The 19,913-nt window shown below is 45.2% G+C and overlaps 1 protein-coding gene across 5 annotated transcripts in view; it reads right to left on the reverse strand.

The window, feature by feature from the left end:
* The window catches only part of SEZ6L (seizure related 6 homolog like), a 92,779-nt gene that overhangs the window by 36,103 nt on the left and 36,763 nt on the right, over positions 1 to 19,913 (reverse strand). For all 5 annotated transcript variants that reach the window (XM_017853103.1, XM_017853121.1, XM_017853109.1 and 2 more), the window contains exons 9-10: positions 7,972 to 8,168; positions 666 to 860 (exon numbers count right to left, since the gene is read on the reverse strand). In XM_017853103.1, coding sequence (XP_017708592.1) covers positions 666 to 860; positions 7,972 to 8,168 — 392 coding nt within the window. The remainder of the gene's footprint in view (positions 1 to 665; positions 861 to 7,971; positions 8,169 to 19,913) is intronic.

Raw genomic sequence — 19,913 nt, forward strand, 5'->3', positions numbered from 1 at the left:
TCCTTCCTTCCTTCCTTCCTTCCTTCCTTCCTTCCTTCCTTCCTTCCTTCCTTCTCTATCTCTCTCTCTTTCCCTACCACCCCTCTCAACAGGGTTTTGCTCTGTCACCCAGGCTAAAGGGCAGAGGCATAATCGCAGCTCAAATTTCTGGGCTCCAGCAATCCTCCTGTCTCAGCCTCCTGAGTAGCTAGGACTACAGGTATGTCCCACCACACCCAGCTAATTTTTATGTTTATTATTATTTTTTAGAGATGGCGTCTCACTGTATTGCCCAGGCTGCTATCAAACTCATGGGCTCAAATGATCCTCCCACCTCAGCCTCCCAAAGCACTAGGATTACAGGCACGAGCCACTACACCCAGCCAAATGTTCTTTTTCACCAGGCTACATACACTCCCCTTCACCGGAGTTCACACCACTCCCTAATGTCTCACACCCAGCTTATCTCACTCGTTTACATTATGGGCCAGGTTTCTGAAGGCACCTCAGTCTGTGATCCCACTGAGGGCTATAAAATGACATTTGTGAACAATGCTTGTGAATTGGTGGGGTAGGGGGAGTCCAGATTCTACATTAAACAGCTCCACTGCACCCACCCAAAAAAGATCTCTGGAAGGGATTTGCCACCCAGGGACCTAGGGGGAAGGAAACGAGACCACTCTTACTTTTCTCACAAAATGGGGGGTCGCTGCTCCAGCTGAGGTCCCACTGGCAGGTGAGGGTGTCACTGCCCACGATGTCATAGCCCGGGTCACACTGGTAGGTGATTCTGGCTCCCCGCACCAGCTCCGTGTGAGAAGTGGTTTTCCAGCCATTCTGGATCTCGGGTAAATCCGAGCAGGAGTCATTCCTTGACACCTCTTTGAAAGAGAAACGTCAGCCTTAGATGGGGGAAGCGGGCTTATTGTTGGGGCCTCCTTTTGTGAAGGCTAGAGGGATGAGCGAAAAGAAAAAAAAGCCTCTAGAAATGACCAACATGCTTCCAAAATCGCTTAACTGGCAAGAGCTCGTCGATAGTGAGGCTTTACGGTTACCTCTCTCTGTGGGCCACTGAACTCACTGAACATTGTCTTGGTTTGATAAAACCAGTTTAGGATTTTGAGTCAGACAGAATCCTAGCTCTACTACTTACTAATGGTGTGACGGGGAGACAATCACTTTTTGACTCTGCAGCTCAGGTTCCTTGACCTTTCATGAGGGAGTAATTATAACGACATCTGCCTCACTGTGGCCGCTGCTTACCGGATGTCACTGGATGACTCTCGCCTCCGAGGGTTTACACTCTTTAAACATTTTTTTTATTTTTGTTTTTCATTTATTATTATTATTATTGTCATCATCGTTATTTTTACAGGCAGTGTCTCTGTTGCTCAGGCTAGAGTGCAAGGGTGTCATCATAGCTCTCCACAGCCTCAAACTCCTGGGCTCAAGTGATCCTCCCACCTCAGCCTCCTAAGTAGCTGGGATGACAGTCATATACCATCATGGCCTGGCTAATTTTTAAAATTTTTCTGTAGAGATGAGGTCTTGCTATGTTGTCTGGGCTTGTCTTGAAGCCTTGGGCTCAAGCAATCCTACTGCCTGGGCCTCCCAAAATGTTGGGATTACAGGCATGAGCCACTGTACCCGGCAGAATTTACACTCTTGTGTAGTCCTCACCAACACTGAATAGGAGATTGGAAAAGTGGCCCTGGGTGGCTTCTGAGGTTAGGTCATAACCACATTGAGGTTCTCTCCTTGCTCTCTGTTGAATCACTCGTTTCAGCAGAAGTAGCTGCCATATTGTGAGGATGCTCAAGCAGCTCTCCAGAGAGACCCATGGGAAGAGAAACTGAGGCCTTCTGTCAACAGTTGGCATTGATGTGCCAGCCAAATGTGTGAGCCATTTGGAAGTTCATCATCCAGTGCTCATCAAGCCTTCAGATGACTGCAGCTCTGGCTGGCATCTTGACTGGAGCCTCATGAGAGACCGCAGGGCAAAGCCATCCAAGTCATGCTGCTCCTGAATTTCTAACCCAGAGAAACTGCAAGATGATAAATGTTTACTGCTAATTTGGGGTATAATCTATGACACAGCAATAGGTGATTAATATGCTCAGCTTCATCCTAAGAATACCTGTAAATCCATGAGTTTGGTGAATAAGTAATATATGCATTTTTAATATTCATTAAGAGAAATAATTAGCTATCAAAATAAAAACAAGCTGGGCACAGTGGCTCCTGCCTGTAATCTCAGCACTTTGGGAAGCCAAGGCAGGAGGATTGCTTGAGCCCAGGAGTTTGAGATCAGTTTGGGCAATATAGGGAGACCCCTTCATCTCTACAAAAGCAATAACAAAACTAAAAAATGAGCCAGGTATGATGGTAAGTGTCTGTAGTCCCAGCTACTCAGGAGGCTGAGGTGGGAGGATTGCTTGAATCCAGGAATTTGAGGCTGCAGTGAGTCATGAAGGCATCACTGCACTCCAGGCTGGGTGACAGAGTGAGACCCTGTCTCAAAAGAAAAGAAAAACAAACAAACAAAAAAACCAATTTGAACAAAAATAAATAAAAATAAACTGTTGGTATATTCTTCAAATCCAATTGCATATCATTAGTGAACATGAAGCATACTCCAGAAAATGCTACCCGCAGCTTATTACTGTGTCTTTCTCTGTAATTGTTCTGTTTTTCTCCTACAAACTCTTGTTACTAAGGTAGCAATGCATGGCAAACTATTACTATTCTTGCTTCAAAGTGCCCACTGCACAGATTTGGAGGAGCGAGCTAATTATGTTGTATAATTAATTTGCAGTTCTTATGTGCTTCTGGGGAACGCAGAGCACCTCCGCCGTCTGCAGGAAAGTCATTCTGAGAACCAAGCAATGGCTTTTCCCGGGATTTCATCATGATTTTATTTGGGGAAAGGAGATCTCATGGGTGTCTGCAAGAAGAAGGGTAAGAAAATAGCTTCGAGAATTGCTTGGTGGGGGGACAGGAGCCTCTATTTTTAGGCCTCTGAAAAATCAGCCAAGCCCTGGATTTGGGACACAGCTGCAGATGCTCAGACTGTGGATGAAAGGGGAGAAATGGGAGCAGACACCAGAAATGTGGTCTGCCTTGAGCCAAATGCTTTGAGACGGAGAAAGGCTTGCTTGTCTGACTTTTCAATATGGGACACCATGGCTTCACACTCCCGTGGGACCTCCTGTCTCCTTGGTGGCACCCACTGCATTTGTAATTTCTCAGTTGCTGCCACAATGTAGAAGAAGCTTGGCTTAAATCTTGTCCCCACTGTTTACTAACTGGGTGGCCTTGGCTAAGTCACTTAACCTTCCTGTTCTTCAGATCCCGGGGCCTGTACCCCAGGGACCCTGATTCAGGAACATGCATTTTTACCAAGCACCCTAAGTAGAGGTTTCTAGAATGGTCCATCCCCATGGGCCCTTGTTAACTTTGCTAAGAGTTAGAAAACTGCCCTATAACCTTCCTGTTCTTCGGATTCCAGGGCCTATATCCCAGAGACACTGGTTCAGGAACATGCATTTTTTTTTACCAAACAACTTAAGTGGAGGTTCTGGAATGGTCTGTTCCCACGGGCCCTTGTTAACTTTAGTAAGAATTAGAAAACTGCCCTAGAAGTTGGAAGACTTCTTTTCTAGTCTTCTTTCTTTTTTAAAGAAATGATGTGACTCCAGTCATGCCCATTAACTGCTCTAAGCCTCATTGTTCTCATCTGCAGAGTGGAGTCAATAATTACTGCATTGCCTATTCCAAAGGGCAATGTGAAAGTTAAGTAACATGCAGGATATGATGATGTGTGATCACTAAGATGAGTTAGATGGATTCATTTGTTTGTTTGACTGAGATATTATGAGCATCTTATTAGACGCTACAAATACAGGGATCTGATGTCATGGTTTCAGTCTCATGGTCAAGATTAGCACCAAGGTTCAATTTCTGTGCAAAAGAAATGCACAAATGCACTGAATACACACCACCATCTACCATTTCATGCTCATGGCAAACATCACTAATCAAGAACAGCCCTCTGTTTGTTTGAATCAAGCAGAAACCTCCCAATCCTCAAAACAGCACTCCAGGGAGCCACTGTCATTTGATTGGAGTTGACTTACAATATGGACCTTAGTTATTACCCTAGACTTAGAGGAATAAACACGCAACAAATAACCAAAGTCTTCTCAAAAAGCACTGCTTACTCACCTCTGTTTCTTAATCCCTTCCATCCCATGCATTTGGCCATAGACAGTGGGCAAAGAACAGGAAACAGTGAATGGGTCTTTGCATCTCTCTGTTCAAAGGTGAATTCTGGGAGGTAGAATTCACATTCCAGAACCACGTAGGCCCAGAGTCTTCCTGTGGAAGGCTCTAATTGCAATCATAGCAGATAAACTTTGGCCACCTTCCAGAGCTGGGCTTAGGCATTTAGGTCAATATAGGAGCTTCAGAATTCTCTCATGACCACAGGAACCCCTGACCCTAGCATCTGATGCATCCATTGAATGGGAGTTACATCTGTGTGTGGTAAAATCTAGATCCAGAACGGCAAATACCCTTCTCATGCCCATGGCAGGCATCACTAATCAATCATGACACTCTTCGCCATAGACTTTAGGCATGACCTCCTTGGAGTTCTTTCAACATGGTCTTCAACATAAGTAGTAAGCAACTGAGTGGCATCACAATTAGCTAGAACGGTCTATTTGCCATTCTTGTAAAATTAACTGTGTCTCTTTAACAGGAATAACAATCAAGAACTGTTCTCTCTTTTTTTGTTACCCAAACTAGCCAAGCTGTGTATCCTCGAAAAACATTCTCTGCAATCCTTTGCCTGCCTCTTCCCCAGCATCAGCTTGTGATCCTGATATTGTCTATTAATGGGACTGCCTTTCTCGTTTCCACTAATGCCTTAAGGGTAGGGAGAATATTCTATTCATCTCTATATCCTGCTATGCAGAGCCTACCACATAGGAGGTGTCAAGGGATTTTTTTATGAACCAAATCCTCTGGAAAATGGAGACAATGCATTTGAAGATAAAGTAAAACAATATATGTTAAAGTGCTTGCCGACTGTAAGTTGTCACACAAGTCACAAAAAGTTTCAACTTCAATTAACAAGAACACTTCTTCTTCAAGAAAGTGAACACTGGCCAGACTTTCTGGTTAACCTTGACCAGGCTTGGATAGAGTCAGAGTCAGATTTTTTTTTTTTTTGCATCAAGCTGAATGCAGGTTTGGAATACTGACTTGGGCACTAGGGGAGATAAATGAGCAAAACCATGACCTTATCTTTCAGTGGAGAGGGAGAGGACGTCTAAGGAGAGAGACAGGAGCCGGGAGACCAGAGACTTCCTCCAAAGGCAGCTGAGTCTGGAGGGTACATTGTCTGGACCGCCAACATGAGTTATCCCCTGAAGCCCAGGGCACTGCCCAGAAAAGATCAGGGAACCCACAAGAAATTGTAGCAATAACATTCTGAAAATATTTAGCAGCACAATCAAAGGTAAAAAGGCCCCTGGGAAACATAAAAAAGAAGATCAATACTCGTGTTAGCCTCTCTGAGAGGAGGACATGTAGCAGGCAGGGATGAAAAATGTTCACCATATGGAAATAAAAACGCAAGGAATGTACTTTGGCATGCATGAGGCTTCTTGAGACAGCCCATGGCCAAGGGGTAGCTTGCTTTTAGGTGCAAGTGCTGGTACAGAGAGGACAATTCATACTATTAGATTGACGCAGAAGTAATTGCAGTTTTGCAAATTAAAACTCCAAAACCGTAATCACTTCTGCACCAACCTAGTTAGAGACGGACAATTCTTTTTTTTTCTTTTTCTTTTTTTTCTTTTCTGTCCTTTTCTTTTCTTTTTTCTTTTTTTCTTTTTTTTTTTTTTGAGACAGAGTCTCGCTCTGTTGCCCAAGCAGGAGTGCAGTGGCACAATCTCGGCGCACTGCAACCTCTGCCTCCCAGGTTCACACCATTCTCCTGCCTCAGTCTCCTGAGTAGCTGGGACTACAGGTGCCCCCCCCACGCCCAGCTAATATATATATATATATATATATATTTTTTTTTTAGTAGAGACAGGGTTTCACCGCATTAGCCAGGATGGTCTCAATCTCCTGACCTTGTGATCCGCCCGCCTCAGCCTCCCAAAGTGCTGGGATTACAGGCGCGAGCCACCGTGCCTGGCCTAGATGGACAATTCTTTAAGTGAAGGGGGAGAAAGAGCCAAAGACATGGAATCTTGCCCCAACCACAGGGTCTTTGGTGGTAGTGGTGGTGGCAGAGGGCTGGGTAGGATGAATTCTCCTTTTCTCTGCTCCATCCTGGAAATCAAGATGCCAATCTAATTCCTGGGAAGTGCAAGCACGTTTCCTAATCACTGGCCGAATCCTGCCCATTGAAATTCTTGGGGTGCAACCACCCACCCGTTCTTCTGGATGTCAAAGGATGCTACGTCTTAATTACCCTCTGTGTCTCCCAGGTTCTCTGCTGCTGCCCGAAATGTTGGGGGTGAAGGAAGCGTTGGAGCTGGGAATGAGGAAGTGTGGATGGGAGCTCAGCTCTGCCCCTGATGAGAAAGCTTCATCCTTACTTGCCCAGGGTTTCTTCTGCTGGGACACAACAGGGCTGGACCAGTTCCTCTGTTAGTGCAAGTCTCTTCTGGGGCTGGGATGAGTGGGACTTCATGGTGTCCCAGTCCTCTGACATCTGGGAATGTTGGTAGTTTGGACTACAGTGGTGACCACAGAAAGATGGGGACACGTGCTTGGATTTGAGACCTATTGTAACAGTGGAGTTGAGAGGATGGATTGGATATGGGGGCAAGGAAGGAGGAAGCAGCCTGAGAAGCCAGGAGGGTTGTGGTCTCATTTCCTAGGATTGGCAGACAGCAGGGGATGCAGTTGAGTAGTGGTGGTGGTGGGTAGGAGAAGAAATCATTCTGTTTTGCCATGTTAAATCTGACATGTCTACTGGATGGAGGCAAGGGAGGAGTTGGCAGGGAGTTGGATAGATGGATTTGGAGTTTAAGGTCAAGGTTGTAAGTACGAACCGGTCAATGGATATTGGTACTGTTTAAATCCATGGGACCAGATGAGGGCACGGAGGGACTGAGTCTAGCTGGAAAAGAAGATACAGTCCAGGATGGAGCCTGGGACCCTCTAGTGTTTAAAGGTTGAACAGGAGTGGGTGATAGAGCCAATAATGAATGAGGGAGAGTTACAGGGTGGGAAATGAGAAGGGAAGAGTGTGATTGGATGAAAGCACAGGAGGGGTTATGGGAGTGTGTGAGCTTAGCTTGAATTTGATAGCAGGTTTTTTTGTTTTTTGTTTTTTTTTGATTTGTTTGTTTGTTTGTTTTAGGATGAGCAGGAGAGACATGGTTTGGAGGCCACATTGAGGATCAGGAAAGACATCTCTTGCATCTATAGCTCCTAGAGTACACAAAGTGGGAGAGGAAGACTGTCCTTGTTCAACGAGGCTACAGGAAAAGAGGCCTTAGAGGAGAGCTGAGCTTCAGTTCAGGCAAGAAGGTGAAGACAATGTTTGAGAAGTTGCACAAATTGGGAAGAAATTAGGAAGTATGTTGATGTAAGATCTCAGCTGACCACAAATGAAACATGAAGACAACAGGATCTCAGCTGACCACACGTGAAACGTAAGTTTTGAGGCACCGTTTACTAAATCCTGGTATCAACCTTGTGGAATAGGTATCACTATTCCCATCTTCATCACGATTCCCGTCTTACAGATGGGAGGGTCAGTAACTTTCCCAAAGCCACACAGACCTCGATGACCGTGCTAGGGCTCAAACCCTGGTCCTCATGACTAGAGAGCCCAGGCTCTTAAACATGACTGTGCCGATACAATGAAAAATCAGTGTAGTACAAAATTGCCGAATAACCTAGAGGAAACCACCTTAACCTGCATCTAAACACAAAGAAAAAATAAATTGACCAGATGACACCTACCTATGTAGTTCATGACGAATCCCTGGCCCTTTCCAAAGATCAGCCCAGCAGGGTCCGAATGGAACTGGATGGTTAAGTCTGGCGTGGAGGAGTACAGCTTCTGGGGGCCACTGTTCCCAAGGTACTGCCCCAAGATGTGGGGCATGACCTCGTCGCCATCGTAGATGGTCAAGATGTCACTGTTGCTCAGATTCAGGCTTGGAGGAGAGAGAGGAGGGAGAGTCATGTGAAACAGAGTATGGGAATTCAATAAGCCCTTGATTAACTTTTTCAGGCAATACACAATTGCTTAAGTGTGTATGTGTCAGGCCCCAGACTAGTTGTCTTACCCCCAGGCTGAGGGTAAGATTGGCATAGACTGCAAATGTGACACAGATATTTGTAAGTCTTTTTCTTTTGAGACAGAGTCTCACTCTGTCACCCAGGCTAGATAGAGTGCGGTGGCACAGTCTCAGCTCACGGCAACCTCTGCCTCCCGGGTTCAAGCAATTCTCCTGTCTCAGCCTCCTGAGTAGCTGGGACTACAGATGCATGCCGCTATGTCTGGCTAATTGTTTTTGTATTTTGTAGAGATGGGGTTTCACCATGTTGCCCAGGCTGATCTCGAACTCCTGAGCTCAGGCAATCTGCCCACCTCGGCCTCCCAAAGTGCTAGGATGACAGGTGTGAGCCACCATGTCTGGCCGTCAATTGGGTTTTTGAAGACACATTGATGCAATGGTCTTGCCTGCATGGGACTCATTGCAAAGTCAAATGCTGCATTGTCAGAAGAATCACCTTCAAAACCCCCATTACCGGCAACCATTTCTTAGGTGGCAACTCTGTGTTAGGCACGAGGCTACAGGCTGGGGCTATGACCTGCATCTTTCATTCTTCTTCAATGCAGAACATGCTGACAGCTTGCTAATTACAACTTGCATTTTTATATAAGGTGAAATGATCTTTCCATTTATCACGGGACAAATTCCTCAAAGTCAACTGAGTTATTCATTATGTTTAAGGGGTAGGGCAGAGGTGGGATGGAGGCACCTTATTTATGAGACATACTCAAACCTGTCACCATTCATACCGTTAAAGGATGACACATTTTCAAAGACTCCAATGCAAGAAAGTACCTTGACACTAAATAATTAAACCACAATTGACAGTTAATAATCCAGAAATCACTTCAATAGACCGCAGAAACATGTGCCATCTTAGACATGCTAGATACAATTGATCTCTAATTGAAAGAATGCCAGATAATTCACCTTTGGTTTCATCCATCATGGACAGGTATAAATTCGTATTTCTTTCCTTTTTTCTTATTTCCCTCTCTCTATCTTCTCTCTCTCTCATGTCTTTCTCCTTTTCTTGTCTCCTTCTCTCCTTCTCCTTAATGTTTTTTTTTTGAGCATTTACTATGAGCCAAGCACTGTGCTGTGCTCAGAAGGGTCACAGAGTAGTGATCTATTTAGATTTGTAAGCCAAGGATTGTGGCAGGAGTTATAATCAAAGTAAGAACAGGGAAAATAAGGACAAACTCAGATTGGGGGCTTCCTGGAAGCCTTCCTGGAGGAGGTGATGTTTCTTGCTCTGAAGCCTCAAGGAGTAGGAGACCCCGAGGCAGATAAACAGAGAGTAGGGAGTCCAGGTGCAGTGGCTTACACCTGTAATCCCAGCACTTTTGGAGGCTGAGGTGGGAGATTGTTTGAGGCCAGGAGTTGAAGACCATTCTGGGCAACAAAGAGAGACCCTGTCTCTACAAAAAAAAAAAGAAAAGAAAAGAAAAGGAAGTCCGTGCATGGTAGCTCATGCCTATAATCCCAGCATTTTTGTAGTCCCAGCTATTCGGGAGGCTGAGGCAGGAGAATCACTTGAACCCATGAGGTGGAGGTTGCAGTGAGCTGAGATTGTGCCACTGCACTCCAGCATGGGCAGAGAAGCGAGACCCCGTCTCAAAAAAAAAAAAAAAAAAAAAAAAAAAAAAAAAAAAAAAAAAATCTGGTGTGGTGGTGCACCTCTGTAGTCCTAGTTCCTCAGGAGGCTGAGGCAGGAGGACTGCTTGAGCCCAGAAGTTTGAGGCTATGGTGAGCTATGATTGTGCTATTGTATTCCAGCCTGGGCAACAGAGCGAGAACCCATCTCACAAAACAGAACGAAACAAAAAATAAAACAAAACAATAAATGGTAGGGAGAAGGCAGAGGGAAGAAAGGAGTAAGGCCATGGTTCCTGAAGGAATTTGCCCAGTGGTCAGTGTGCCTGGGGTATGGGGACAGGCATAGGAGCCTGCAGAGTTCTGCAGGGATTAGACCAGGAAGGGCTTAAATTGCCGAGCTTTGACATTTGGACATCGTCTTGCAGGAGATGGGGAGACACTGAAGGGTTTTATACAGGAACTGCATGACCGAGCAATTCAGTGCCAGAGGAGAGGTGTTCCAGGAAACGGCCCTGAGCAGAGTTCCTGAAACTGATGCAGACTGACAGCGGCCCTCCCTGCTGATAGCTTCTTCCAATGACCAAGGGTGGTGTTTGCTGCTAGTCTGGGAGTAGGGAGGCGAGGTGGCAACTACCCATGTTGGTGTTTCAGGTGGTCAGAACGAAACAACAGAAACACAAAGAAAGGTATCGAAAGTTTGCTTCTGGGAGACAGGGATTGTATTTTATTCACCCTAATACCTTCCACCATACCTCTCATAGTTCCTCATGTAAAGTTGCTCCAAGGGGTGGCTTAGGGAGATTTTGATTGCCCCCATAATTTTCATCAGTTTCCCCTATGCTACTCCCAAAACATCTTCTTCAAATAAAAGCTATTTGCTTGCTTTGCACACATGTCTTCCAGACAAAACCCCCAGACTCCTCCTACCCCCTGACAGTTTTTAACTAGATTGAAGCCCCTAAACCTTTGCCATACTGAAATTCTGGAGGTGCCACTTTTTTCTTGCACACACTAGGTGCTCAATAAATGCTAAGGTATGAAAGAGCCTCCCAGAGAGTCTATTTGACAGCAAAAATAGTGAGACTGATGTCAGCTTTGGACCTATGGTAGGGAAGGACCTCTTTAGCTCTAAGTACCATGAAAACATTGATTGTTCATGAAAGTGCTGGATTAGACTAGTGTGAAACATGGTAGATGGCAGATATATTCCTTAAGCCGACTTCACAGCTGATCTGCTGGTAACAGTAGTTTACAGACAATGCACATCTTGGCTTTATTCTTTCACTTCAATGACAAAATGCAGTAACAGCATCTTCAAGGGTGTAGATAGCTTTCATTTTAAAACCATACGGCAACTCTTTGTTCTCCATAAAACAGGATGGAGCAATGTGCTGGGAAAAGCACACTGGCTTGGAAATCAGAAAGCTTTGGCTTGATTCTCAGCTTTGTCACTGTCATGGAAGGTATGTGGTTTTTCTGAAATTTCTTATCTGTGAATCAGCCTTAATATTCCTCGTCTATATCATGAGCTCTGGGGATGAGGTGAGGCAGGCAGAAGGTCGGGACTCAAATTCCAGCTTCACCGTTAGCACCTGAGCAAGCTCGGTGAGGTCATTTGAATGTTATGTTGTTATATTCCACTTTCATTTTTGTCATCATCATCATTACCATCACCATCATCACTATCGTCATCATCATCATCATCACCATCATCCTTCTTTGGATTTCTGTTTCTGCCAAATGACATCAGATGATTTATGTCAGTGGTTTTCAACTAGGGGCAGTTTTCCTCACAGGTGACATTTTGGCAATGTCTGGAAACATATTTTTCCTAACTGGGTGGGTACCATGGGTGAGCGGAGGCCAGGGATACTGTTAAACATACTACAGTGCACAAGACAGCCCCTCACCCCAAAAAAGTATCCAGTCCAAAATGTCAATAGGGCTAAACTTGAGAAACCATGACTTACATAAATGCACATTGTAAACTGTGTGCAACAAACTATTAAATGCAATTTACCCTGTTGTCCTGAAATTTTAGCAGTGTCTTCCTAAGCTAAGAACAAGACAATAGGTGCAGTGCATTCCCACTTTCCAAAGAGAGATATTTGGCTGTTGATTGCGTTTGGATTCTCCAGATGCAGAGATCAAGCAAAGATATGAATGTCTTTTGAAGTCTGGCTCGTCTGGGAGGCCATCCCAGGCAGCACTGGTGGGCAAATGAGACAAGATGAAGGGAAGGACTCAATGAAGAGTGCATTGATGAGCAGGTTTCACCGTGCATTTTGGGTTCAGTCCTGCAGGAAATTCAGAGATGGTGCAGAACACATCCATTGGGAGAAGGAGCTGGGGTATTTATCCTCCAGTTCCCATCCTTTATTGACTGAGGGCTGCTCCTGGATGTGTTTAGTCTCTAACATTTTTGGCCTGCCCATGTGACCACATGGCATCAGAGAAAGGCTGGAGAATTGGACAGGGGCTTGCAGTAGGAAGTCATTATGGGCACATGGTGGCAAGTATTGCACGGTTTAGACAGAGTACCAATGGCATCATCTACTACCATTGATGCAGCTCTTACAGTCTGAGCCCTTCTTCCCACCTCTAGCTTATATAAGAGAAGGAGAAGAATGCACTGGGCCATTGAGGAGGCTGGCAGGAAGGACTGTCTTGAGGGGAGCGGTCACTGTGGGGCATCATAGGAGGGAGGGTAGACTGTGTATCTATCACCCTCACATTAAGCCTAGTGAGGAGGGCTTCAAGGGAACTCTTCGAGACTTGGCAGGTGTCTTTCTTTTGTGGCTTGGATAACAGTGGCTGGATTTGATGCTCAGTAAGATAAATGATAAAATCAGACTGGGGCTGCATGCCTGCCTCTGGGCAGAACAAGGAGAATAAAAATGGGTATTGACAGTGAGTATCCTATCGCCGATGACAGTAGGGATATGATCTATGTTTTCTGGGTCTAGTTGTGAACTTTTCAGGCAGAAGCCAACTATAGGTCTCCTTACAAGTGGCCTCCTACTGAAAGGGTGATAGAACCCCAGCAAAGGGGAAAGTTAAGAGCAGCTGGGCTTAGGAGACTTTCCCACATTGAATACCCTGTAAAAGACAAAAAAGTCAGCATTCTATATATTCTGTAACATAAGAGTGTAGTCAAATTAGGGTCTCCTGTTCCCTTACCTCCCATGCCTGTTGTCTGCAAAATTCCCAGCCAGAGGAGCACTGTGGAGGGAGGGATGAAGTTTCAAAATGAACGATACTTAGGGTTATAAGATTTTCAGACTGGACTGCACTTATTGTGACCAGAAGACCTATGAAAACGCAGCTTTCACCCAGAGGAAAAAACATAATATAGGATGTGCCTGAAGGGTCACTGGGAGAAAGAATCAAGTTACGCTCTGCCTCATTCTTCTGAATCTGCTTTTTTGACAGACTGGTTCCAATTATGTACACAGAGGCTGGCAATTTAGTTTTTTCCCCTCAATGCAAAGAGAAGCCTACATTTTTCACTTGCTCATCCATGTATTTACCAAGTGCATTTAGTGCCCCTGGAATCAGACCATTGTAAGCAACCAAGATGAAAACGTGTTGAGTTCACTGCAGGGAGAGCCACGGGGCAGAGCGTGGTTTTCCGCTGAGGTCTGAATTGACACGTCAGCTAGATACGATGCAAGGAGGCGCTGGGAAAGCGGGATGGCAGTTTGACTCCAGGATGAAGGGGAGATGGAGAGATGCAGGCAGGCTTGGTCTGACTGTGATTGGGAGTGGCAGGATCCCCTCCGGGAGAATCCCATAGGACCACAGAGCTTCCCAAGACCAGACCCTGTCCACTCCGGCCCCTCTCAGGTGCCAGAGTGAAAGGCTTTCCACAGGCACAAAGCGTGAGCTCCTGGCGGAAGACCTCAGCTCCCATCTCCCCCTCTACAGTCCACCTCTGTCTTCTTGGTCACTGTTGCACGCTATGCTCAGACCATCAACACCTTTCTCTTGGGCCGTTGGACAGCACCTCGGTGGTTTCCTGAGCTCATCCTCACTTGGCCCTGATACTCCTCCCTTTAGCAGCCAGACGAATCTTTCCAGAAGGTAAATCGGATCTGTTCCCTCAACAGATGAATGAATGAGCAAAATACGGTCTATTTGTGCAGTGGAGTTATTATTCAGCCATAAAAAGGAATGCAGCAGTGGCCCATGTGCAGCACGGGTGAACCTCGGAAACATGACGCACAGAGAAAGAAGCCAGCCATGAAAAGCCACCTGTTGAATGACTCCATTTATAAGGAATATCCAGAATAGGGAAATCCACAGAGAAGGCAGATGGGTGGTTATCAAGGGTTAGGGGGTGAGGAGAAGTATGCGGAACAATTGCTTAATTGGTATGGAATTTGTTTTTGGGGTGATGGAAATGTTTTGGCGCTAGATAGAAGTGTTGGTTGCACAACACTGTAAATGTACCACACACATAGATACATACGTTGTATATGTTAAAATGACTAATTGTATGTTGTATGAATTTCACCTCAATTAAAAAAAAATCTTAGAATAGAGTGCAAACTTTTAACCTTAGTCTCAAGGCTCTGTAGGTCTATCTTTTGCATTACTCTCTGCCCCATCCCTGCCACCTTATTTCTGACTCTCTCTTCCAAGCCATTATTTTACCTCCAACCAGACTGCATTGCTCACCAGTCTTTCCAAAGCACGATGCTCTTGGCGACCCCTGGGACTTTCCACATTCCCTTCCCTGTGCCCTGAATTCTCCACCTGGGAAACTCCTACCCACCCCTTAGTTTCAGCCTTCCATGATTCACTATTGCACAGAGCCCCCAGCATCCCCTCCTGGTCTGGGCTGCAGCCCTTGTGCTCACCCTCCTTATGGAATTCAGTCAGCACTCAGGGCTCGGTTGGTCTGGGGATGCTTGTCTGCAGCAGATCAGGAGCTCCCCGAGGCCCTAGCGCTCAGCACCATGCTGAGTGTGTGTCTCCGGTGAACCAGTGCCAGCTCAGGGCACAGGGCCAGGTTTTGGAATCAGCTCTTGCACAGAGTGGACTGTGGCTTTGACCCCAACCCCTACCTAGGACCCTAACCCCGACTGGACTCTTCCCTGCTCCAACTTTGGGAAGGGGACTTCTCTCAGCCAGTGCCCTGGCTGCTTTCAGCACTTGCTCCCCAGGGGTTAAGTTGAAGACTTTGATATCAGAGGGAGGCTGCCCCAAGGGATTTCTGCCCCGCCTGCCTCTAGGGCTCCTTGTTGGCCATGCCTTCATCCTTCTTGGATATGCAGGTCACCAGAGTCGAGTCTGATGCCACCTGACACCCTGCATGCCTGATAGACCACTCCAAAGCCAACCCACTGGCTTGTCCAGCTTGTCTAACTTCCTCTCCTTCCCCACACTGACCCCGCTGTGGTCACATTCTGCAGCCCCTACAAGGTCCTGAGCAGCCATTTGTGGACATGCCATTTAGTGTTTCCACTTCTGGCTGCTTCCTTTAACTCCTCCCTTTCTTGGGGCAGTGAAAACACCGGTCCCATTGGATAGCTGAGAAAGCATTTCCGAGGACCCACATTTAGCTTTTGAATAACAACAGTGCTATCCGCCAACTATCAAGCATTCAAACAACCTCACAAAGTAGGACTTGCTCCTTTATACAGATAGGGAAACTGAGGCTCAACCAGGAATGTCAGGGTTCAAACCTAGGTCTGTTGATGCCACAGCTTGAGATCTGAACCACAATTTTATACAACAGCCCATGAAAGCCACATATATACGTTTTCAAGAAGTGTGCCCCGACTGAGTCTTGTATCAGAAAACATGAATTAAAAAACCACACAAAAAATCTTCATTATAGCTGGGCATGGTGATTCATGCTTGTGATCCCAGTGCTTTGGGAGGCCAAGACTGGAGGATCACTTGAGTTCAGGAGTTCAAGATCGGCCTGGGCAACATAGTGAAACCCCCATCTCTATAAAAAATAAAAACATTAGCCAGGCATGGTGGCATATGCCTGTGGTGCCAGCTACTCGGGAGGCTGAGGTGGGGAGATCACTTGAGCACTGGTGGTTGAGGCTGCAGTGAGCTTTGATTGCACCACTGTACTCCAGCCTAGGTGACACAGTGAGATCCTGTCTCAAAACAAAACAAAACAAAAGAAAACAAACAAACAAACAACAACAAAAAAAACCACAAAAAAAAACAAGAAAAAAACCAACAATAAAAAAACAAAAAACAAAACAAACAAACAAACAAAAAATCTGGAACAGGTGCAGTGGCTCACACCTGTAATCCCAGCACTTTGGGAGGCCAAAGTTGGTGGGTCACCTGAGGTCAGGAGTTCAAGACCAGCTTGGCCAATATGGTGAAACCCCATCTCTACAAAAGTACAAAATAAGCTGGGCATGGTGGCATGCGCTTGTAGTCCCAGCTACTTGGGAGGCTGAGGTAGGAGAATTGCTTGAACCTGGGATGTAGAAGTTGCAGTGAGCTGAGATCACGCCACTGCACTTTAGCCTGGGCAACACAGTGAGATTCTGTCTCAAAAAAAAAAAAAAAAAATCTGTGGAATGAGAACATCCCTTTCTACCCTTCCAATCCTGGTGTGTTTGTTGTGTTCTTATATCATTGCTAATGTTGGTTTGATTAAACCTGTGATTTCCAACTTTTTTCCCCAACTAAGGTAATATCTCTCTCTATGAGCTTCCTATTTTTTTTCATTTTTAAAAAATGCCTCCAATTTATTTATTTCTAGTTTTTAATTAACATATAATTGTACATATTTATTGGGTACGAAGTGATATCTCGTTACACAGTAAAATGTGTACTAATCAATTCAGGGTATTTAGCATATCTATCACCTTAGACATCAATCATTTCTCTGTGTCGGGAACACTGAAAATCCTCTCTTCCAGCTATTTGAAAATATATAACAAATTATTGTTAACTATCGTCACCCTACAGTGTTATAGAACACTAGAAGCTATTCCTCCTTTCTAGCTGTGATTTTTGTATTACAGGCTTCTTTTTTTTTTAATTAAATTAAAAATTTTTTTGAGACACAGTCTTGCTCTGTCGCCCAGGCTGGAGTGCAGTGGTGTGGTCTCAGCTCATTGCCACCCCAAGCCTCTGGGTTTAAGCGATTCTCCTGCCTCAGCCTCCCAAGTAGCTGGGATTACAGGCACGTGCCACCACGCCCGGCTAATTTTTGTGCTTTTTAGTGGAGGCAGGGTTTCATTGGCTGGGCTGGGCTGGTCTCAAACTCCTGACCTCAGGTGATCTGCTTGCCTTGGCCTCCCAAAGTGCTGGGATACAGGCTTGAGCCACCGCGCGCAGCCCAGACTTCTCGTTTTAAAAAGATTTTGTCTGCATAACATTTTACATTTCTTGGTAACAAATATTCTTTGTGTTTTATTCGTGGTTATTATTGATCAAGTATAACAGAGTTTGCAATAAAATCAGTGTTAATCTAGTTACTTAGTCTGGGTGGCTTAATTTTGATAGATAAGAGGTTTCTGTTACGGTTTTTGAAATATTTAGAAAGATCTGGGGAAAGATACATAAGAAAGTAATTGCATTTAGGGAGGAGAGCCAGGGAGGGGGCTGTTTGCTGGGGAAGGATAGGAAACTCAATTTTCACAGTAGACCCTTTTGCACCTTTGAATTTTGAATTATGTGAATGTAGTACCTCTTCAAAAAGGATAAAAACAGCCTAAGGGACCCTCATTGCTTTCACTGGGGTCTAGAGAGTGGAAGAGGTGAGGATAGAACGCAAATTAGGATCTGACACAGACCAGCGAACCCATCTCTGGTAATGTAATCCTTCTCCTCACCTGCAGAGGGCAGTGCATGCCTAAGCATGGAATGGGCTGACTTCCCGCAGGTGCCCTTTTTACCCCAACCAATCAGGAGCCTGGATATGGGGAGTAGGTGGTAGGTGAGGTTGGTAACTATTGAACTACAGTCAATATTCCAGAGAGGGCATAGAAAAGCATGATAAGCAAGCCACCTTTCTTTTCCTTATTCCTTTCTAAACAAACGTTTGACCCTTGGCTTAGCAATCTTGCCTTTAAAAGGCTTTTTCGAGGCTCATTCACAGGACGATTTTAGGTAGGCAAACATACTTTAAAATGTCTGATGTTTATGCATTTCTTTAAATGCGAATTAGAAAAATATGTAAATATATGGTTTGCACATCAAACTTCTAATTTCATGGACATTATTTTGGTTGGAGTAAGCCAAGTGAAAAAGGCAAGCCAATTTACATGCATTTTGGAAAACAAAACGGTAACACAAAAGAAGTAGCTGGTAATAGAACTGGACTGGAAACCGCAAAAATTAGCCCACAGACTCAAGTGCAGTTTCTCAGCCTGACATCCCAGGAAGTTCACAGCTGGGTCTCAGCCCATCTCTTGCTGTCTCAAACACCCAGTACACCAAGCCCCTTTGCAGCCCCTAGACCCTTAAAGCCTCCATCTTTCATGTCTTACCTCATGCTGGTCTCTCTACCTCGAAAGCCCTCTTCTCTCTTCTCTGCTAGACAACACCTTGCTAATTCCCCAGGATCCCTCTGTCCACCCTGCATTTACAGCTATGTAATAATTAGCTAAGGTTTTCAAGTGCTTTTCAAAGTACTTTACATGCACCATTTCATCTTATCCTCGGACTAACCCTGTAAGTATGACTATTCACACCCATTTCACAGATAAGCCTACTGAGGTGCCCAGAGGTGAGGAAACATGCTCACACTCAAGCAGCTGGTTATATAGCAGTGTCAGAATCCAAACAGACGTTTTTGGAAGACAAAGCCTGAGCAACAGACCAGCAACCTTCATCTGCCTGTGTCGGCTCCCTGAAGTCACATGTCTTCACCCCGATTCCTTCAGGCCATCCAGGACTTGGCACAGGTGAAATAAAGGTCACTTAAATGAAGGAATGACAGCGAATTTATGTCCATTTTCCAGATGAGGAAACTGAGGCTCAGGGGAATTAAATGACTTTCCTAAGAAAACACTATCTTGCACTTCAGACAAGATCTTTACGGAACGGCAGAGATACTGATGAAATAAATCATAGGATCTAAAGGAAAGAAAAACAAGAATCGAAACCTGTAAATTCAGTTGTATGCATTAAAACTTTGATAAAATATTTGTAGTTTTTTTTTTTTTGAAGGCCTTAGAAGGGACATGTTTAAAGTTGTTTTGTATCTGTTTTCTCATCCTATCCCCTCACCCACATAGTCAGGTGGTCAGAGAAAAAAACGTTATGAATCCCATTTTACAGAGGAGTAGATTGAGCCCCAAAGGCCCAGATCCTAAGGCCTCTGTGCGCCTTTCAGATGCGGCACAACTTTGCCAGTCACCTCTCAGCACCACAGAATTGCCTAGGGACCTTTGACCCAGTGAAACCCAATTAAATTTGCTTTCAATTTAATTTGATAAAATGGCAGACAGGACAAGAAACCATGTCAGCTCCAGGGAGGACACAGAAAACCAGTATCTTTGGCTCCCTAATAGGACACCTTAAAACACACAAAAATGATGACTTTTCTTTTTCTTTCTTTTTTTTTTTTTAAGATAGTGTTTCACTCTGTCATCCAGGCTGGAGTGCAAAGGCATGATCTTGGCTCACTGCAACCTCCGCCTCCCGGGTTCAAGCTATTTTCCAGCCTTAGCCTCCCGAGCAGCTGGGACTACAGGCACCTACCACCATACCTGGCTAATTTTTGTATTTTTAGTAGAGACAGGGTTTCACCGTGTTAGCCGGGATGGTCTCGAACTTTTGACCTCAGATGATCCACCCGCCTTGGCCCCCCAAAATGCTGGGATTACAGGCTTCAGCCACCGTGCCTGGTCTGTTTTCTTAGTCTCTTCATTGTTCTTTCTTTCTTCCTTTCCTTCCACCCTCTCTTCCTCCCCCTTTCTCTCCAAAAATATTCACCAAAACGCTTGTCCACTCCAGGCTGTGAACGCACTACCCCATGGTTCTCAATCCTGGCTGCACATCAGAATCCCTGGGGAGATTTAAAAACTCCTG

This window comes from Rhinopithecus bieti, unplaced genomic scaffold (assembly GCF_001698545.2).
Source record: "Rhinopithecus bieti isolate Rb0 unplaced genomic scaffold, ASM169854v2 scaffold_2314, whole genome shotgun sequence".
NCBI classification, from domain to species: Eukaryota; Metazoa; Chordata; class Mammalia; order Primates; family Cercopithecidae; genus Rhinopithecus; species Rhinopithecus bieti.